The 20,250-nt window shown below is 50.1% G+C and overlaps 1 protein-coding gene across 2 annotated transcripts in view; it reads left to right on the top strand.

Moving 5' to 3' along the window:
• Positions 1-20,250, top strand: part of JAK1 (Janus kinase 1) — a 123,712-nt gene that overhangs the window by 93,995 nt on the left and 9,467 nt on the right. For both annotated transcript variants that reach the window (XM_019731635.2, XM_074334860.1), the window contains exons 9-17: positions 1,514-1,671; positions 3,740-3,863; positions 5,805-5,991; positions 11,179-11,285; positions 14,042-14,185; positions 14,945-15,032; positions 15,516-15,643; positions 16,248-16,383; positions 18,183-18,334. In XM_019731635.2, the coding sequence (XP_019587194.1) occupies positions 1,514-1,671; positions 3,740-3,863; positions 5,805-5,991; positions 11,179-11,285; positions 14,042-14,185; positions 14,945-15,032; positions 15,516-15,643; positions 16,248-16,383; positions 18,183-18,334 (1,224 nt within the window). The remainder of the gene's footprint in view (positions 1-1,513; positions 1,672-3,739; positions 3,864-5,804; positions 5,992-11,178; positions 11,286-14,041; positions 14,186-14,944; positions 15,033-15,515; positions 15,644-16,247; positions 16,384-18,182; positions 18,335-20,250) is intronic.

Genomic DNA, 20,250 nt, shown 5'->3' with positions numbered 1-20,250 from the left:
CCATTTGCGATTGCCAGTCTTTGGCAGTTTGGGACCTGTAAACACGATGATTACATATGTGTACACAGAATAGCAAGTGGAGATCCTGAGATCACAACCAGCCACGCTGGCTCCAGAACCTGTGGAGCCAGGTTCGACACTGCGATGCTTTCTCCTCTGTATCTCACTCCCTCGTCCCTTCACAGCCAGGGAGGTCCAAGTCCTTTGATCAGGCGATACTTTGGCTGCCGGTTTTTCCTGGGAAGCATGATGCTTACCTGCTACCGCATCATCTCTTGATTTCTCTCTTCTCTGCATCTCCTTGAGGTCTCCCATTTCCATGCAGACTTCCACTCTCACTCATCTATGACTAGATGAAGGGCTGCCCAAGCTAGACCATCTTGAATTTTGTCTTTGGGGATCTGCAGTGGACGCCAGGTCATCCCTGAAAGGAAGCACCTTCAGCACAAAGTCTGCTTCCTGAATCACCGTCCCTGTGGTGGCCTCCTTGACTCACAGGCCTAGAGCTCCCTGCCCTTGGCATTGCAGCCAACTGTGACGCGGCCCCCTCCCTCCACCCTGTCTTGTTGCTTATATCCGCCCTCTTTCCCCTTCACTGGTCTATTTTTCTCTGCCACTAGCCTCTTCTTGCAACAGTGCTGTGTAAAGGGTCTTATTCTTAAGTAGTGTTTTGCCCTGCTCTGAAGACTCAGGTGCTTTTGAATACTTTTGGGAGTCAAAGCTCTAATCACGGCTTTACGTACCCTCCTTCCCCAGGAGATGTTCCTAGTTGACCCCTTGGCTCCTCTCAGATGGACAACCTCTGCTCAGGGCTGTATGATCAAGACAAAAAACAAAAAAACTACCTGTCACCTCCAAGTGTTTTTCTGCAAACCTCCTTCCCACGGCTATTCCCTTCCTCTTCCCCACTTTTGCCTCTCCTACTTTGAGTGAGACTCTCTGCCTCCTCCAAACCCTCAGAGGTCCCTGGACTGTGTCTAGCAACCTCATTGTTGTATCTGGGACCATTCCTGGATTAAAATCCAGAAGTTTCGCCTTCTTGACCAACTCTGCCTGAGACGAAGCACCTGTGCTCTGCTTCCTTTTCTCAAGTAGGTGTGATGCTGAGTCAGTCATTGCTTAGTGCCAAGACCAGGGTACCTCGTGTACACGCTCCTCTCCCCGCATTTCGACTTTTCTACCTCCACCCCTTTCATTCTGGCCTGCTTTTCCACCTAGACGAAGGTGGCAGCTTCACAGTTCACCTGCCTGCCACAGCTTCCCGTTCCCCGCTTTCTCACATACAAACACACTGATAGTTTTGAGATAATAGCTCAGAAAGGGATGAGTAGTCAAAGTCCTATATAAATGCAAGGGTTACTGCTATTGTCAACAAAAGGAGTTTTCCTTTGGGGTCACGCATTCTCCATTGTGTTTTAAATATGAATACCTTCTCACTGTGTAACTCCCCATAGAGTCAGCTGCTTAAGATGGTAGCACATGATGTAACCATGGGCATTTCTTCTCTCACCAGGAACTGAAGCTCTCTTCCCACGAGGAGGCCTTGTCCTTCGTGTCCCTGGTAGATGGCTACTTTCGGCTCACAGCAGACGCCCATCATTACCTCTGCACTGATGTGGCTCCCCCCCTGATCGTCCACAACATACAGAACGGCTGTCACGGTCCAATCTGGTTGGTTCTAGAACCCTCTCTGTTGCCCTCGGTGTGAAAAGACCCACCTTTTAGTGACGGGGAGTGTGGCCTCCTCAGACAGGGGTGTTGTTTAGGTTGCGGGCAGTTGGGCATGTTGCTTAGTACTGATTTGGTGCCTTCTTTTTTATCCCTGCTGGTCTGTTGGTCCAGCCTTCCTGTCATCTCTTACCTTGGTTCTTGCAGCAGCCCCTCCTCTCTTCTGTCGTACTTGGGTCTCCGCGTAGTTTAATGTCCATCCTCCTCCCCCACTTTTCCACACCTGACCAAGAAGTGCCACACATCCTGACCCCTTTCTGTGCCAAGCATTGTGGGTGATTCAAGAAAGATAGGACACAGATCTCCACATCAGACAGGGTAGTAAATAATGGAATCCTGGGTCAGCATGTCCTAACGTGTCAGATAAATGGTGGAGACACTGAGCGTGGCCAAGCCTTGGCACTGGAAAGGGCCTTGCTGGATATCTTGCCCCTCTTGCATCTCAGGACGAGTATCCTGTGCTCAGATACTTCTGGTGATGGAGGATGTAATGAATGCTATGCGAGGCAGCCAGTGGATTCTAGCTCTAAAAATTACCAACACACATACCATGTTTCCCCGAAAATAAGACTGGGTCTTATACGAAGACACATGAGGGCTTATGTTCAGGGAATGTCATCCTGAAAAATCATGCTAGGACTTATTTTCCGGTTAGGTCTTATTTTCGGGGGAACACAGTACATTTCTGATCTGGCATTAAATTTGCCTCTCTGTAACTTCTGCCGCTTCATTTGAATTCTGCCACTTGAAACAACAGGGATTCAAGTGGCAGAATTCAAATGAGGAGGCAGAAAGGAAGTTTCCTTCCTCTTACATGTGACTGTCCTTCAGGTAAAGGAAAATAGCTACTGTGTTTCTTCTGAGTCTCCCTTTCCAGACCAAAATATATTTGGGGAAGCATCCCATCAGCTGCCTTCCACATGACCCGGTTCCCACCTTCTTCCTTATCCCAGTTACCTTGTGGACAGGTAGTTTGTTAGTGGGCTGAACCCTGGCCTAGAGAGTCTCAAAGACCCACAGGCAGGTAGACACACAGAGAATTGCAGAGCAAGGGGTTGAGCCTTACAGTAAAGCAAGTCCGTCAAATATCCCACCCACAGTTAGGCTCGGAGCCCCTGGCACTTGCTTGTCCCTTGGCCTGGAATGCCCTTCCTCCAGAACCTCCACAGCCTCCACTTCCTTCAGGGGTTACTCAGGTATCCCCTTATCGGTGAAGTCTTCCCCGACCACCATTTATAAAATAATGATACCTCTTCCCCTTCCGCACTCCACACTTCCTGGCTCCTTTACGCTGCTCTATTTTTCTTCAGTGGCATTTATTGCTTCCTGATATACTATGCTTATTTCCGTGTCCACTTGTTTCTTGTCTGCCTACCCTCACCGCTCAGAATATGAGCGCCATAAAGGCAGGGGCACATCTTGGGCCCTTAGTAAGTATTTCTTGAATGAACGAGTGAGTGAGTGAGTGAGTGAGTGAGTGAGTGAGTGAATGAATGAATGAATGTTTCATGTTCTGTGGGGTCTGAAACTCATTGCCTAAGAAGCCTTCTCAGAGTAGGTAAATTTCAAATCAGGTTAAACTTAGAAGAATCCAGGATGGTTTACCAGGTCTGGAAGAGGAGAAAGGGCACTTAATGTGAGGGACTGACACGGGCAGAGGCATGACAGTGTCACAGACCACAGAGCAGTGGGTGTCTGCCTTTCTGGTACATGTCGACCATGTCAGCCTTCTTTCCTCCACTCTGTGAGCACCATTCCCCAGGTGTAGTAACCTCACGTGTGTATGTATTTAGCACCTGTCCACTGCCCTCTGTGTTCCAGGACTGATGAGTCCTGGGGACACAGAGGAGTGTAAGACAGGTGTGTTCCCTCAAGCATCTTTAGGACCCAGGGCAGGTGAGGCAACAGGGCTGTAAGACTGAGGCGTTCCAGGGGCACGGCTATTCCATGGGGTTCAGAGTGCTCCTGGAGGGTGTGACCTCTTTGTCCCTTTGCCTCTCTCTCCCTCTAGCACAGAATATGCCATCAATAAATTGCGGCAAGAAGGAAGCGAGGAGGGGATGTACGTCCTGCGATGGAGCTGCACCGACTTTGACAACATCCTCATGACCGTCACCTGCTTTGAAAAGTCTGAGGTCAGTCAAGGCATGGGTGGGGGTCAAGCCATGTGGCCACCGGGCGTCCAGTGCAATCTGGTCCGGGAGCTGCTGCAGAGAGGACCCCTCTGAGGGGGTAAAGTTAGAAAAGCCTGGGTCTCTGAGAAAAATCCCTGGCAGTTCCGACAGGGGCAACCTGCTTGCCCAAAGGAGACTGCTCCTGAGCAGCCAGACCCTATAACCTTTCTCCCTCATGACCCCTTCTTTCTTCCTTCCGATGACCCAAGGCAGGGGTCCACCGTGGCTCTGGGAGGTGGAACACGACCAGAAAACCAGTTTACACCAGACACTTGCAAAGTGTTGTATAACTGTTTAGACTGACTTATTCTATACTCAGTGCCAAAATCAGCAGAGCCCCAGAGCTGTGTGTGTGTGTGTGTGTGTGTGTGTGTGTGTGTGTGTGGCATTCGCTGGTACAAACCAGTGCCGAGGCCACGTTGGCAGCTGGCCTAACACAGTTTTCCCCAGATGGTAGCTTCAGACATTTTGACAGACATACTGCTGTCCCATGTTTAGACACGTGGAGATGTCTGTTAGTGACTCAGCTGTCGCTGGAAGCCAGGATGTTGTGAGAGAAATCCTGACGGCTAAGATAGAAGCCAGAATTGTTGCCTTTACCTCACTGGACCACAAATGTCTTTGTGATTCATCTAATGCTTTTCAAAATACAAGAAATGGAATATTTTAAAAGACAAATGAGTTTTACAGAATTAGCCCAAATAAATATACTAATGTTGATTGGGTTTAAGATGAATTTGGAGAACCAGGGTGGGAGGGGCCAGTGAGATGGAAGTCAGCACATTAGCATAGTGAAGACCTCAGACGCAGAAAGGAAAAGTACCAGAGGACCCCTGGGGACTGGACGCAGTCAAGAGAGGGCAGAGGAAGTGGCAGAAGGTACCCAGTGCTGCCAGGTGTCCTAGGCGATGCCTCTACGGGCGGCCGCCTGCCTGGGGGTGTTCCTGTACGACTAGGTCCCCTGGCTCAGACAGGCACGGTGGCTCAGAACTTGTCAGGCTTGTTGCCTTGGCAGGATGTCTCTCTTGTGTATTCATTAGTCTTTGGAGGAAGTTGAAGGTTTTTAACATGCATGGATGGGTGCATGAGACATCCCAATCTCCTCCTGAGGCCGAATTGACCTGTCCTGTCCCAAGACCATTCAGCGACATGGTCTATCTACCTGGTGTTACCTTACCTGGGGAAAACAAGGACCACAGAAAGAATGCTCCTACTGCTTTATTTGATATTATCCCCGTTGTACATACGAAGAAGCTGTGGCATCTTGTCCTAATTTATGCCATAAATAGATCTTTCTGGCTCTCATTCTTAACCATTAAAATAGTTCCCTTTGTACCAAAAGTGGCCCTGAAGGAAAATTTGTGCCTGTATTTCCTCTCTGTGGTACCATGGAACCCTGAAACTGGCCCAGACAGCTGAGGTTCTCCTCAGATAGACCTGTGGCCTGGAAGGATTCAGTTTGAGGGAGTTCCTGGATAAATTTTGCTACAGTAATTATTATTTCATGTATAATAATATTTGTTAGCCTTTATAAAGTGCTTCCTAAGTTTTTTACATGCACCATGTCATGTAATTGTAGCGACAGTCCTATGAGGTTGGTATTTCCATGAACTTCATCCCATTGGTCCAAAACCAAGCGCTGCTTTCCGGGAAACCACTGGTCTGTGTATGCTGTCTCCCTTTTGTTGGTTGCACATACATTGTTTTGCTAACTTGCTTTTGACCAACCTTTCATTTTTAAGTAAGTTTAGATTTACAGACCTGTTACAGAGATGGCAACAGTTTCCCTATAGCCTTCACCCAGCTTCCTCCGCTGTTACCCTAGTTGTCCAGACCCCGTGGTACATTTTCCCAACCCCTCTTTTAAAGCAAATCATTTCTGGTTCTTTTCCCGAATGGCAGGTGCTGGGTGGCCAGAAACAGTTCAAGAACTTTCAGATCGAGGTGCAGAAGGGTCGCTACAGCCTGCATGGCTCGGACCACAGCTTCCCCAGCCTGGGGGACCTCATGAGCCACCTCAAGAAGCAGATTCTGCGCACGGACAATATCAGCTTTGTGCTGAAGCGCTGCTGCCAGCCCAAGCCCCGAGGTGGGTGTCCCCGTGTCTCCTCGGTGATGCCCTGCGCGCTTCGCAGGTGCCAAGACCCAGCTCCACCAAAGGAGCTGGCTGCTCTGAAGGGACTGGCCCCTCCCCGCAGTTTCTAGGTGTCTTTCATTGAGTTTTGTTACATGTCTGTTCCCAATTCTTCAAGTGTCAGCGTTTTCTATAGAAAAAAACATACCCCTTTCCTCAGCATCCCTATTAAGCTGCAGGAAGAGGCATGTTTAGGAATCGTAGGCAGAAACTTCTTTAAGATAAAATGTCTTGACAGTTCCCCTGTCAATGCTTTATTTATCTGAGAAATGTTCCTGGCATGTCTTCTGTGAGCCAAGAACTATGTTAGATGTAAAGAATCAGAAATGCCTGACCCCCAGTCCTGCTCTCTCTCCAAGGGTTTGCTATCTAATACAGAAAATGTTACAGGGATATGAGCACTGCCGGATGTGATGGGGCTTTTAAATCAACACATACATGTATCAGACCTTGGGCTTGTAAAGAAGTGATGGTCAACATCCCCGAGTCTCAGGGAATGGAAGGCTGCATAGAGGAGGCAGGACTGGAACTGAGTGCTGGACAGTGAGTGGGGGCTTGTCAGTTACATAAGGGCATGTCCAGGGGAGCATGTGCAGGGGCAAAGCGGCAGGCAAAAGCAGAGGCTGCAGCAAGGTTCTGAAGGGCTAATGTGTTAGGTGAAGTTAGAAAGAACGGGGAGATGAGACTGGGAAGGGAGAGATTTGGGATCATGGGCGGCCATGGATGCCACACCAAGGAGCTGGGACTTTATCCTCTAGGCAATGGGGAGCCATAGGAGGATCAGGGAGTAAGAGGGTAGGAGGGGGTGAGGAACTTAGCTGCTCTTTTTAATGCCCCATGAGAGTGTCACTGATGTCCTGTAGGTGGATTCATCACCTCTCAGAATGTGAGAACTGGAAGGACACTTAGGGGTTGTCTAGTCTAAGTTTTCTTGTAGATAAGAAAACTGAGTCCTAGAGAAGTGAAGTAGGTCTTATTGTCAAGGTCAAGGTCAAAGAGGGGTTTGATGCCAGGTCTATCCTGAATGCCAGGTACCTTGAGTATTGCTTTTTGTTTGTTTGTTTTAATTTTTTGTTGGGGAACAGTGTGTTTCTCCAGGGCCCATCAGCTCCAAGTTGTTGTCCTTCAATCTAGTTGTAGAGGGCACAGCTCAACTCCAAGTCCAGTCACCGTTTTCAATCTTAGTTGCAGGGGGTGCAGCCCACCATCCCATGTGGGAATTGAACCAGCAACCTTGCTGTTCAGAGCCCGCGCTCTAACCCACTGAGCCGTCCGGCGGCCCCAAGTGTTGCTGTTTTTGACATTCCCCAGCCGCAGAGTGCTGCCCTGCATGTGTCAGATCCTTCCCTTAGTAGGGGGTCAGGCCTCAAACAAACGGCAGCACAATTGTTCCCGAGGCCCTGTAAGTGGTGTGGAAGGTGCTCTGAGGAGTCTGTGTGAGCCCCATCTTGTCCCTTTAAAGGAATGCCTCTGTGAGTCCTCACTGCAGGGTGGTCAGAGGAAGCAGTACCAGGACATAAAGGGCCTGGGTTCTTGACATTTGAATTACTTTCTGGTCTCCCAGCAAGGGCCTGTCACTGAATGTAGTGAAAGAGGAAGGACTTGTGTTCTTGTTGATCAGATAGGGTTTCCTGCCAGCCTCACGGAGTAACTGCAGCCTTTGTTTTTGTGCTCGAAGATGTTCAGCAAAGGTAAAAACACATCTGCCTCTTGGCTGTGAGACCTCCAGAGGGAGTTAAAACCTTAATGCCCAACGGCCCTATTTACTCTCCTTCCAGATATTAGATGCATTTTTTTGTTCTGTTTTTTCCCCCTAAGAATTAGCAGTCTGTAGGTGTGTTAAGGACATGGAGAACAGCAGCCACAGGAAGAGAGAGGTGGTAGCAGGTGGGAGATGGCGACGTGACTCTTTGCAGACATCAGCTGGGTTGGTCTCTGATGTAGATACCACCACCCCTACTAGCCCAGACCTGGGAGCCAGTAGCTGTGGAGGGAGAAGCACAGGAATGGAATAGAACCGCTCTCGTGGCTTTCTGTTGAGGCTCCAAGCATTGAGTGTGTGTCTGTCTCTCCCACTTTATTGTGAACTGGTAAGACAGGATCTGGTTCTCACTCTCCACTCTGTGACTCCTGGGAAGCACAGCACCCAGCACAGAATTCAGCATTCACTAATGCCCGTCAAGGGAATAATTTCAGCAGTAGCTGCCATATTGGTGGGTACAAGCAGTATGCATGCCTATTGGCATTTCTTTTATCTACATAATAGCTCTTCGTAGCTATTATAAAGAAGAGGAAACTGAGGCTCAGAGATGTTCAGTAACTTGCTCAAGGCCACACAGCTAGTAGTCGTTACAGTATCAGTAGTAGTTACAGTATCAGTAGTAGTTACAGTAATAGTAGCAATAGACAGTGATGATGAGGGTAATGGCTACTATATGTGTCAGTATTGCTTGCAATTTGCCAGGCAGTGTTTGAGGGTCTTTCATATATTAAGTCATTTACTCCTCAGGACAACTCAGAGTATGTTTTTATCCCGATTATACTTGCCCAAGCTCACTTAGGTAGTTAGAGGAAGAGTGGGGATTTGAACTCATGGCTTCTGACTCCAACTCCAGTGATCTTTGGCCTTTATCACACTTTCTTTGCAAAGGTGCAGGTGCAGCCATCAGTCCAAGACTCTGGGGCAAGGGCCAGTTCTCCTGCTCCGGAGTGTTGGAGAATGTAGAGACTGGGGAGGAAGGAGAGGAACTAGAGGTGGGACAGGAAGAAGCAGCCCCATGTGTGAGGCTTCTCATGTAGGCCCTCAGAAGCCCTCTATCTTCCTCTGCCACCTGCAAATTAGAGAAGTGGTGAAATCGTGAAAATTAAAGAGAATGTCATTTTGAGTTCCTTAGTGTCACTGCCCTTCTAACCACAAGGTTCTGATGGCCAGACCCCAGCCAGGGTTTCCCACTTGAAAAACACAACCAAGAAACTCCTCATGGAATAAAGAAAAAGCAGGCAGCCCCTCAGAGTGAGTGCGACAGTGAAGTCCACCATTTCTTGTGTGTCGTCCAGCCCCACGGCCCCTCTCCAAGTCTGACGGTGACCATGTTAATTAAGAAAGAGATAGGGGCCCACAGCACTCACTGGCCCGGTCACCACTGATCCTGTCACATCTGTGGGGTCCAGGTTGGTGCTTGATTTGTACACCTTCAGCTCTGGCAGGACTTTGCCAAGGCTTGAGGAACCGCTGGTAAACAAGGCTGATGTCGCTGAGGGGTAATACTGGTCATAATCACAGTGGTTGCCAAGTATGGGACATTCACTGTGCATCAGGCACTGAAGTAAGCCCTTCACCTGCAGCCTCTCATTATCCCTCACAGCAACCCGACAAGGGGCACAACCGAGTCCCCCATTTATCTAGTGACAAACGGGTGCGTGGAGGTCACATGGCTTCCCCCACTCCCAGGGATGGCCCTGGTGCTGTGTTCCCCGAAGCAGCCATGCAGATCATTAGCCCACAACTGCTCCCTGTTCCCATCCTCCTCTCTGATTTCCCAAACACCTATTGTCCCAACCCTTCCCCGGGGATACCATTCAAGTGGCCCCTCCCTGATGTCTTTTCTCCGTCAGGGCAGTTGTGAGTTGCCTGTTTGAATCTGGGTAACAGGGTAGAGTCAGGATAAAGAACGGAGTAGACTCGTGATATGATAACAAGGGGAACCTGTACCTGAACCCAGTTTCTGGCCTCCAGATTTGTACCCCCCACTAGGGCCAGGGGTGCAGTGGGAAGAAGGTAAGAGACTGGACTAAACCCTGACTCAGGGTGAAGCTCAGGTCTGGGGACTACTACTGTGTTTCCCTGAAAATAAGACCTAGCCGGACACTCAGCTCTAATGTGTCTTTTGGAGCAAAAATTAATATAAGACCAGGTCTTTATTATTATACTATATTACAGTAAAATAAGACTGGGTCTTATATAATGTAGTAGAATATAAGACCGGGTCTTATATTAATTTTTGCTCCAAAAGACTCATTAGAGCTGACTGTCCGGCTAGGTCTAATTTTCGGGGAAACACTGTAGCTACCTGACCTTAGGCAAATGGTTTAATTATTTGGAATCTCTCTTTTCTGACTCTAAAAGGGGGATAAGAAATACTATATGCCTCATAGGAATGCCATGAGGACCAAGGAGTTAATGTGGTGAGACTCTTAGGACAGTGGCTGGCACAGAGAAAGTGTCAGAAGATGTGAGCTTAGAGAAAAGAAAAGGACAAGAAACCCTGCCTCGCAGGGTGGTGAGGGTTTGAGAGATTGGCCTGGTACTCAGCCGCTAACTGATGACAACATAAAAATCCTCAGAGGTTCCCAGAACATTCTCACTAGAATCTAGAAGAGGCTCCCCCCATACCCTGTAACTTGCAGTGGCTCAGTAGGGGGAAGGTGACTTCCGTGGATTGTTAATTCCCAGTTTGCCACCTGTGCTGACCCTGGCCTGGCAGATTTTGAAATGTGTTAGCTTGCTGTTTGAATCAGTAGAATTTGGGGCATGGTCTGCTCACAATCTATACAGTCAGCAAATATTTAGTAAGTGCCTCCTTGGTTCAGGCAGCATGGGAGCCCCGAGAGGGTCAGGCACGACCCTCTCCCTGGGTCACCTGCCCTGTGCTTCTGCACAAAACTAGTTCCTACCTGCCTTGGTTCCTACCACTCCTTAGGCCCAACATACTGCTTCTTTCTCCCTCCTTAGCTCACATTCTTCGGCTCACACCCTGATTATTTACTCACACATTTAACAGATACTTCCTGAGTGTCTGCTGTGTACCAGCCTGTGGAGATAGAGCAGGAACTCCTTGGGGAAACCTTCCCTCACCTCTCCTACTAGGACCCGTCTTGCTGTGTCAACCCATAGCTGTCCTTAGAGTAGCTGCACAAATTGTAGCTTTCCTCTTGATTGGTTAATTATTTGATTAGTTGTGTCTCTGTTATTAGTCTGTGAGGTCCTGGAGGGCAGGAATGAAGTACTTAATATTTGTTGAATGACTGAACCAGCAAATGCACAGATATGTGTTCAGCAAGTCCCGTGACTCGGCAGACATTGGCTGGCTGGAATCTTGGGCCTTCGCTTCCCTGCTCAGACATCTCCACTCTCTTCCACAGAAATCTCCAATCTGCTGGTGGCTACTAAGAAAGCCCAGGAGTGGCAGCCCGTCTACCCCATGAGTCAGCTGAGTTTCGATCGGATCCTCAAGAAAGACATTATGCAGGTGAGTCATGGCTGGGGTTCCTGGGTCCTGCCTCCCTGCAGCAGAATAGCCTGAGGACTTTGGGAGGAATAAAGCCTGGGTTTGGGCAAATCCCAGTGGAAAAGGAACAAGGAGACTTTCCTTTCACAGTGAGAGCAGTTTAACCAGCACCCTGCCTCCGCCAGGCTGATGCTCCTGACACGCCTTCTCCTTGAAGTGGATTAATTAGGCTTTGTGGGGTTGTTTAGGAGACAGGGACCTTCACATGGGTCTTCTGCAGACAGAAGGAAGTGAGGAACTCAGCGGAAGTGCTGACAGGGCGGCAGGAATCAGGTCTGCTGATGACCCCTTACTTCCCCATGACTTGCTACGTGAGAGTCTGGACTTTCTGATGATGATTCCAGAAGGAGCAAAGCTGAGGGAACATGGAACACGGTGAGGGAGCCTGAGACGCACAATTTAGGCCTGAAGGAGAAAAACTGTCTGGAGAAACAGATTCCAGACCAGTGTCCCAGCCGTTAGGCAGGCTCAGTTTCCTTCATAGCTGCCCCTGGGCCTTGGCTAGGGGTGTGAGGCCCATCCCACTTTCTGTTCTGTACCCTTCTGCAGCCCCCTCACCCAGGGCCACATGCCCGGGGAGGCTAAGGACACAGCATCCAGCAGCCTGGAAGAGAAGGAATCTGCGTAGGGCCATTTACCACCTGGGAGAGGTTGTGACACCTTGGAGGAGTTGGAGGGGCTCACCGCCATTAAGGAGCCTGGTGGAGGGGGGCAGGCATGGAGTTGGTTTGTAGTTTACTTTAAGTTAATCCCTGAAATTGTTGTGTAGGGTTTTGAGGAAGTGGAAGCCGACAGCTACAACTGCCTCACTTCCATTACAGTGACTTCTTCACTGAAGGGTGGTCTTTATCATTCTCTGTCTCTGGTGGCATCAGAACTGTGTTCAGAGATTGAAATAAGCAGCGCAGTAACACCCCAGCCTCTTTTCCGTCTAGAGCCCAACATACACTTGGGGGCCTTTCTTCTTTCCTTCCCCTTGAGCTTCTGGGCAGTTAACCGCCATCCTCCATGCATCCAGCATTCATTTAGCCCACAGGGATGGGGCACCTCCAGGTGCCAGCACAATTGCCACCTACAGCAGGCTCACAATCTGGAAGAGGTGGCAGACTTGTCTGTCTTAAGTAGCTGGTTACATTCTCAAGAGACACGGCCTAAGTAGGAAGTAGAGCAGGATGTGGGGCTGTCTGAGACCATCATCCTACCTGACCTTGAAAGGACAGGCATCAAAGCAGAGCCCCGGAGTAGGAAGAGGCTGATGTGCCACAGGCATGGTCTTTGCAGACTGCTGTGGAATCCTGATGGTGCCGTGACTTGGTCACTAGAATAAGTAATCCTTCTGGGGAAGAGTAATGATTCTGAAAGCATATGGCTTTTATGGGATATTCTGGGAACACAGCTTCCCATAATCTGATGAATTGCTTCATGACAGATGCAGCTTTAATGAATAGTCACGGGACGTTGTCAGGATACGGGAGACAGAGCGGACACATCGTCATTCTGCCGTGACAGATGACAAATGGTGGCGTTTGTTCGTGCAAATCAGTATACCCGATTAACAATGGTGTACATTCCTTTGGGGGGCGAGGAGGCAGCCACATCCATTTTCTGCACTGACAGGGGGTCCTTGGATAATAGACTAATAGAACTTCAATTTATAGGTTTTGTGGGGTCAATGTCAATAACGTGACAGTGCCTAAGTGTTAAATCACATGTCGATTTCCAGATATCGAGGATGTTTCAATCAGAATCATTCACGCTTGAACTGGAAGGGTCCTTAGAAATAGGTCATGATGTGCTCCGGGCTTTGTGCAGGTCATCTCCTCATTTAGCCCTGACGCCACTCATTTGGTGGTATCATCCCCTTTCATAGGTGCGGGAACCGAGGGCCGGTCCCACCAGTCTGTGCCCATGTCTTCACATCACCGTCTCTGGGATTGCTAGGGCACGTGCATGTGTAAATTGCACCACTAGATTTAAAGCATGCACACGTGCACACATACACTGGATAGATGGATGGAAAAGGAACAGTTGGCCTGTGAGAAAGGGCAAGTGCCGGGTCTAGAGGGCAATCAAACAAAACACACTGGCCCATGAGATTGGTTTCTGCCCACTGTGTGCCAGGGTCTGCACCAGGTGCTTTTACACCCATTTGCTTGTTTGATTTTTAGAACCCTATGAGGCTGGTATCCTTATTATCCCCATGTACGGGAAGTGGGCAGGGATTGAGCATGGTAAAAGAACGTCCGCAAGTTAAATGCCACCAGGAAGTAGAGCCAGGACCAGCAAGCCCCCTTTCCCTGTACTCCAGCCTGTGCGTGGGGGGCCCCCAGTGGGGTTCTCTCTCAGTCTGCTCTGGAGGCGTAGGATGAGGCTGAGGTTGTTGGGTCTTTGGCACTGTCAGAAGTTTTGTGACGGGTCAGGGTTGTTTTGGCCACAGGCGGTTCCTAGAGGTAGAAAGGAAGGAACTGTGTGGGAATATGAGGACTGTCTCCTGGGGCCCAGGAAGTTCCACAGCTGTGTTTGGCCAAGTAGCTTTTTATTTCATCTGAAAGCCTGACCAGGACGAGGCACTGAAGAGGCCGGGAGCTGTTGGGGCTCTTTTGCCTTGGCTCCACCCTTTTCTGGTATTGTGTGTACCCATTAAGTCCTCAGTCCCAGATTCTGCCATCACAGTGGCCCCAGAGAGTGGTCCCCCAACTTCCTGCTTCCTCCTCCAGGGCGAGCACCTTGGGAGAGGCACACGGACACACATCTACTCTGGGACCCTGGTGGATTACAAGGACGACGAAGGAACTTCGGAAGAGAAGAGGATAAAAGTGATCCTCAAAGTCTTAGACCCCAGCCACAGGGACATTTCTCTGGCAAGTGTCGTCCTCTTAACTCCACCCCTCCTCTCCCCCATTCTTGGAATCAGTGGGGCACAGTGGGCTGGGAAGACCCTTTGCCCTTCTTTAGGCCCTATTTATGGTTTTCAAATTTGTCCTTTTAGCCAGGATCTCTCTCTTCAAATGTAATCTTCGATAAACTCATATGTAAAATAAGGGAAGATGGGAGAGGAAGTGGATTGAGCAGCCCTCCCACTGGGCCTGTCCCCCCTTCCAGCCTCCCATCTCCTACCTGGAGGTCCTGTGGCAGTGCTGTGGGGTTTAGGGCTCTAGTGAAAGGCTCTCCGCGTCCCTGATGTAGTCCAGGGCTGTCCCCCTTCACCGTCTGGAAAATTAAAGCCCAGACGAATAAAACCTTCCCCAGGATCAATCAGACCATTAGACAGTGATGAAACCAAGTCTTGATAGAGGTCTGCTGCCTTGGTTTCCCTTTTATTCTAATACAGGGCCAAATATTGTTATTTCCCAAAGTTGAAAAGAGTGTGGTGGGCATGAGTATCCAATGGGGAAATTGGTAGCTAGCTTATCCCACCAGCCAGGCTCTGTATCCTATTAGGTTTTCTACGTAAGTACTGTCTCTCAGCCGGATTGGCCTCGAGGTACAGGGTTGGCAGGTACGGTCAGGGGAATGGTTTGTAACCCACTGGACCCACTGGTCTCTCTCTCAGCAGAGCCCCTTTGGGATCAGACCTGGGGAGGCTGCCGTTGACCTTCCTTTGCCTCTTTCTCCCACAGGCCTTCTTTGAGGCAGCCAGCATGATGAGACAGGTCTCCCACAAGCACATCGTGTACCTCTATGGCGTCTGTGTCCGAGACGTGGAGAGTAAGTGTATTCTCTTTGGAAGAGGAGGTTGGCACTGGCCGGGAAACAGGGGTGCTGTGCAGACGAGCAGGGGCCATCACCCCCTTCATGCTGTCCAGGCTTTCTGCCTTCCTTTTTGCAATCAAGGAATTTGAGATACTGAGTAGGTCACTTGTTTAAGTTAGTAGTGGACATGGAACGAAGTCCCATGTGTGTTTCACTCGTGTCTTGAATGTTTATTTCTTGCCCGCTCTGGCCCCTGGGAGGTTGGGGTGAGGAAGCTGAGTTTGTTGCCCTGTGAGTCGGAGTATACGGCGCTCCAGGCAGGGGTTGAAGCCAGGCCTGTCCAGCTCTGAAGCATTCCACGGTTTACTGGTCCCGAGGATGTTTGCATTGTCTCAAGCTGAGTACCAGCCACTAAAGTGGGCTCTTCTAAGGAAATGAGGGAAGTTACTATCCCAGGCAGACAGAAGGTTCCAGATGTGGCTGTTTTTGTGCTTGTAGATATCATGGTGGAAGAGTTTGTGGAGGGGGGGCCCCTGGATCTCTTCATGCACCGGAAAAGTGACGTCCTCACCACACCATGGAAATTCAAAGTTGCTAAACAGCTGGCCAGTGCCCTGAGTTACTTGGTAAGTATATCCCAATGTCCGTGGTGGCCCGCCAGGAACCAGAATGTCCTAGTAGGGGGTGACAGGAAGGAGGTGCCAGCCAAGCAGTAGCCATGCAGGCTGGAGTGGCCCCGGGCTCTGAAGAAACGCAGGTGGGCCTGGTGCTTAGTGAAAGTGGTCATTTTGGGCTGTTCCGTGTGCTCCAAATGAAGGAATCCTGTTGAGAGGGAACTCGGGTCACGTCAAAGGACCGCCTTCTGTATCGCAGTGTATGGTAAGAGAAAAAATAGTGCAGAACTTGTCGGATGAGGAAACCTGCTAGCATCAATAGTAGTTCACATTTAGTGAGTGCTTATGTAGTTCAGCGGGTCAGGGGTCTGACAGGTCCTAATCCCTTTCATTCTCAAGCCCTACGAGGCATGTTCTACTGTTATCCCTGTTTCACCGATGTCGGATGTCATATAACGTGCCTGCGTCACGGTGGGAGAGCTGGGCTGCCTGGGTCTGGGGAATATGGAGAGATTGATCCGAGGGGCCAGGCTTGGAAATGGAGGGAGTGTGGGAAGGATAGAAGACAGGCAGCCCTGGGGGCAGCTTTTCTGAGCTCACCCTTTCCGCTCTACAGGAGGATAAAGACCTGGTCCATGGAAACGTGTGCACTAAAAACCTCCTCCTGGCCCGCGAGGGCATCGACAGCGAGTGCGGCCCATTCATCAAGCTCAGCGACCCCGGCATCCCCATCACTGTGTTGTCCAGACAAGGTGTGTCCCCGTCTGCACCCCTCGTCCTTGCCCCCACCCCGAGGCGGGATCAGGCCAGCGGGGAAAGGGAGCTGGGGCTGGGGTTCTGTCTCCTTTTAGAAAGTACATGTCAGCAAATGTGTGTCTGCTCGTACCGTGCCCTGGGGCCGGGCCGGGGGAGATGTGGGGTGTAGGGAGGCTCAGTCCCTGCTGCCTTTAAGGACAAACCGACAATTCACAGGGGGCACGTCTGACCCTTGCATGTAGGGAGCTGTGTGCAGGAGGTGGGGGTAGCACAGAGGGAGGCCGCTGGGCCCAGAGGTGGTCGGAGAGGTGTCGGGAGGAGCTGGGCCTCCTGGGTCCTCCCGTGTTTCCTTGGAAATCCACTTCACGTAGTGAGCAGCTTGAGGAGGCACCTGAGTACTTGTGGTCCAGCTGTGGTCTTGCATCCTCTCTTTGAATGAGGTTATCATGTGTGGTGGGCTCCAAAAGAGAAGGACAGACCAGGGAACTGAGCCACTGAAACCAGCGTGGTACAGGTCACGCTCCGTCTCTGCCTGGGGGGGTGCTGTGTGAATACCAGCGATCCTGGGGGCGGGCCACTGCTGGTGGTGGCGGCAGCACCCCCCCCCCCCCCAGGCCTGGCACTTCCGAGTTTTGCTCAGTAATTCAAAGACTGACTAAGTTTGGAAGGGAACCGGGATAAAAAGCCTTACAAATAAGACCCAAATCATCCATTCCTTGGAAGGGGAGGGGAAGCACCTGTTTGATGCTTAGCACCAGCCATCATCTAACAGTCTTAAGGCAGATGCAGCCCAGAACCTGTCAGGGGTTCTGGCCTCAGCAAGGGTCTGAGGCACAGACACAGATGACTAGAGCAAGTAGAGAAGCCTTGGCACCCCACCAGAGATGCCAGTGAAGTGCTGTGGGCATTCAGAGAAGACACTGTCCATCTGGGGGACAAGGTGATTCGGGCAGGCAGTGAGACGGCAGGTCAGTGAAGAGGCCTGCTGCGAGGGGACGGGAGGTGGGTGATCCAAGGGCACCGCCTGCACGTACCTGTCTCAGGAGGACGGACGTGAGGTGGGGAAGGAGGGGCAAGTGGGCCTGCCCAGGAATGCCCTGCTCAGGAACGTCCTCCTGCCTCTTACTCCATCCAGCAGGAGCCAGGAGACAGTGCCCTGAGGCCCCTGTGCTGACTGAGGGGCATCTCCATGGATGTGGCAGGGCTTTCTGCTCAGATCACTGGCCTTGGTTAGAAGCCAGAACAGGGGCTACAGAGGTAGCCGGGTGTAAGAGATGTGTGACTGCTTCACTGCAGGCTGTGCGTCCCCTGTTATTTCCTAAATGAAGGAAAACCCACATAAAACAAACATAATATTGCAGGGAACTGTGCAGAGTACATGAGGTAAGCACATGCCCGCTCTGCGTAAGTCGGCCTCTTCTCCTTCCACCTTCTCTTTCTTAAGCCTTTGTCCACGTGACCCCCCATTCTCCCTCCTCGGGGTGTTGGCCTCCGCCCTGAATGCTTTGCTGTTTCTGAGGCCAGAGCTTCAGGAGACTGGCTGCACACAGCCCTCCTGGGGAGCTTGTGACCTACACACACGTCTGCTGGCCGTGACGTGGGCCATTGTGCTGGAAACACCAGGGTTGCAAGGCCTGGAAACCACACCTTCAACAAGCTCCCCGATGTAGCCATGGCCCGTGTTTGGAAAACACTGCCTGGAATAGTTTGTTAGCTCACAATTCTGGCTGCTGTAGTCGTGATTAACTCCCCAGGTGATTCCAGAAGCTGACCTGTAAACGTCGTCTTTTTGCAGAATGCATAGAACGAATCCCATGGATTGCTCCCGAGTGTGTGGAAGATTCCAAAAACCTGAGTGTGGCCGCTGACAAATGGAGCTTCGGAACGACACTCTGGGAAATCTGCTATAATGGCGAGATCCCCCTGAAAGACAAGACGCTGATTGAGGTGAGCAGTTGTTTTCCAGGGTGTGAGCTGACTGAGGGCTCCTTGGACGTTCATGGGCTTCTCAGGAGTTAGCGGGGAGCCTCATGTTGTGGGAAGAGATGGGCGCGGGTCTGAATCTCATCCTCAGGCTTACGGGCGTTGTGACCTTGCAAAGGTGGTAACTTCCCTGAGCCGCAATGTCATCGTCTGTACAATGGGGATGAATCGTACCCACTTTGTAGGGTTGTTGTGAAAATTAAATAATGCATGCAGAATGCCAGGCACACAATACATGCCCAAGAGATCACTGCGATGTTATTCATCTGAGATTTTCAGTGCCTATTATTCAGCAAAATTAACACAGAGATACCTGTTGAGTTCCTGCTGTGCATCAGGCATTGTCCTAGGTAAAAGCTGGGGGTGCACAATAAAATAGACACAGGCCTTGCCTTCCCCTTGAGCACTTTAGGCTGTGGTAGGAGAGTTAAGCTAAAATAGCAGTAATAGGGAACCCACAAATATAATAACACCTGAGACTGTCACCCTAAGAGCCCTGACAGGTAGGTAGGACAGCACATTACCCACATCATATAGGTCAGGTACCTGAGACACAGGTAGCCCAAGACACTCCACCTGGGTTGCCCAGCTAGAATGCAAAACAGGCGAGCTTCGAATCTGTCTTACATTCACTTGTGGCAAGAGTGGAGATTAACTCCTGAAGAATAAAAATGACCATACAGGACCACTGACCCTGACCCAGTGATTCGATTATTGGGATGTGCCTGTGTTTTAAGGGGCAGGCGTCGCTTTTTGCTGGGAGGGGAACGTAGCAGTTCAGTTATCTATAGGAAGCCGTGAGTGGTTTCGTTTGCCTAGTAGAGAATGGAGAGGAAAGACAGGTGGAAAGATCATGTGGGGTCAGACTATAAAACCCCAAATTCCAGGCCTTTTACTGGGGCTTCGTGTGGGACATTGAAGGGTTTGGGTGAGGACTAAGGTGGTTCACAGTTGGCTTGGGGACAGTTCATCTGGACGCGGTGGTTGGGAGGGGACAGGCTGAGGAGAGACCAGTAGGAGACTCGTGCTCGGAGGCTGGGACAGGAAGTGGCAGTTGGAATCCAGAGTGGGGATTGAGCGCATAGGAGATGATTGAAGGGGTAGAACCTTTAACCAGTTAACCTTTCGCCAGGTAAAGATGGTGCAGGACTTGAGAAAGAGGAGCTAAGCTAAAACCAATAGGGAAACCATCAGGTCTGTACATCTATTTGGGATTTTCAGCCTAGGCTTTTGGGAAAGTCATTTTATTTTGAACGTTTTGGAAGTAAAACAGCATACCCTTTGTTGTCAGTCAACATTCACTGAGTCCCTGCTGGGTACCCAGGGCTGAGCAGCATCCAGGGATGGTGTAAGGAAGGGTGTGTGTACCTCTGATAAAAGCGGGGCCCCCTCTCTCCTCCCAAGGACCCTTGGTTGGGTTGGATGGCCTTGGAGCAGGGAAGAGTGAGTGACACTCAGAGGAGAGGCTGCTCTCAGCTCCATAATCCCAGTCTGCCTTCCTCTTCGTCCTCTGGGGCTTGCCCTCACCCTCACCCCAGGACTCTTGGGATCCGGATTCAGCTACAGACGAGAATAGTGATTCCACTTAATTTTTTTAAGTGGCATCAGTTACTTGTTTCTGAATTTTAAACTAATAAAGAAAATTTGAAAAATACAGAAAACTTAAAAATAAAAAAAAAGCAATCACTATATTCCTGTCACCCTTGACCACTATTTAACATTTCAGCATATTATCTTCCAGTCTGTTTATAACTCTTTTTTAAACAAAATTGGGACCATGCTAGATATAGTTACATATGTTGTATCTTTTCATTTAATACCAAGTACTTTCCTATATGATGAAGTAAGACCTATAATTTTTACAAATTTAATGTAAGAGT

Source organism: Rhinolophus sinicus, linkage group LG06 (genome assembly GCF_036562045.2).
Source record: "Rhinolophus sinicus isolate RSC01 linkage group LG06, ASM3656204v1, whole genome shotgun sequence".
In the NCBI taxonomy this organism is placed as follows: domain Eukaryota; kingdom Metazoa; phylum Chordata; class Mammalia; order Chiroptera; family Rhinolophidae; genus Rhinolophus; species Rhinolophus sinicus.
This window is presented reverse-complemented; position numbering and strand designations above follow the sequence as displayed.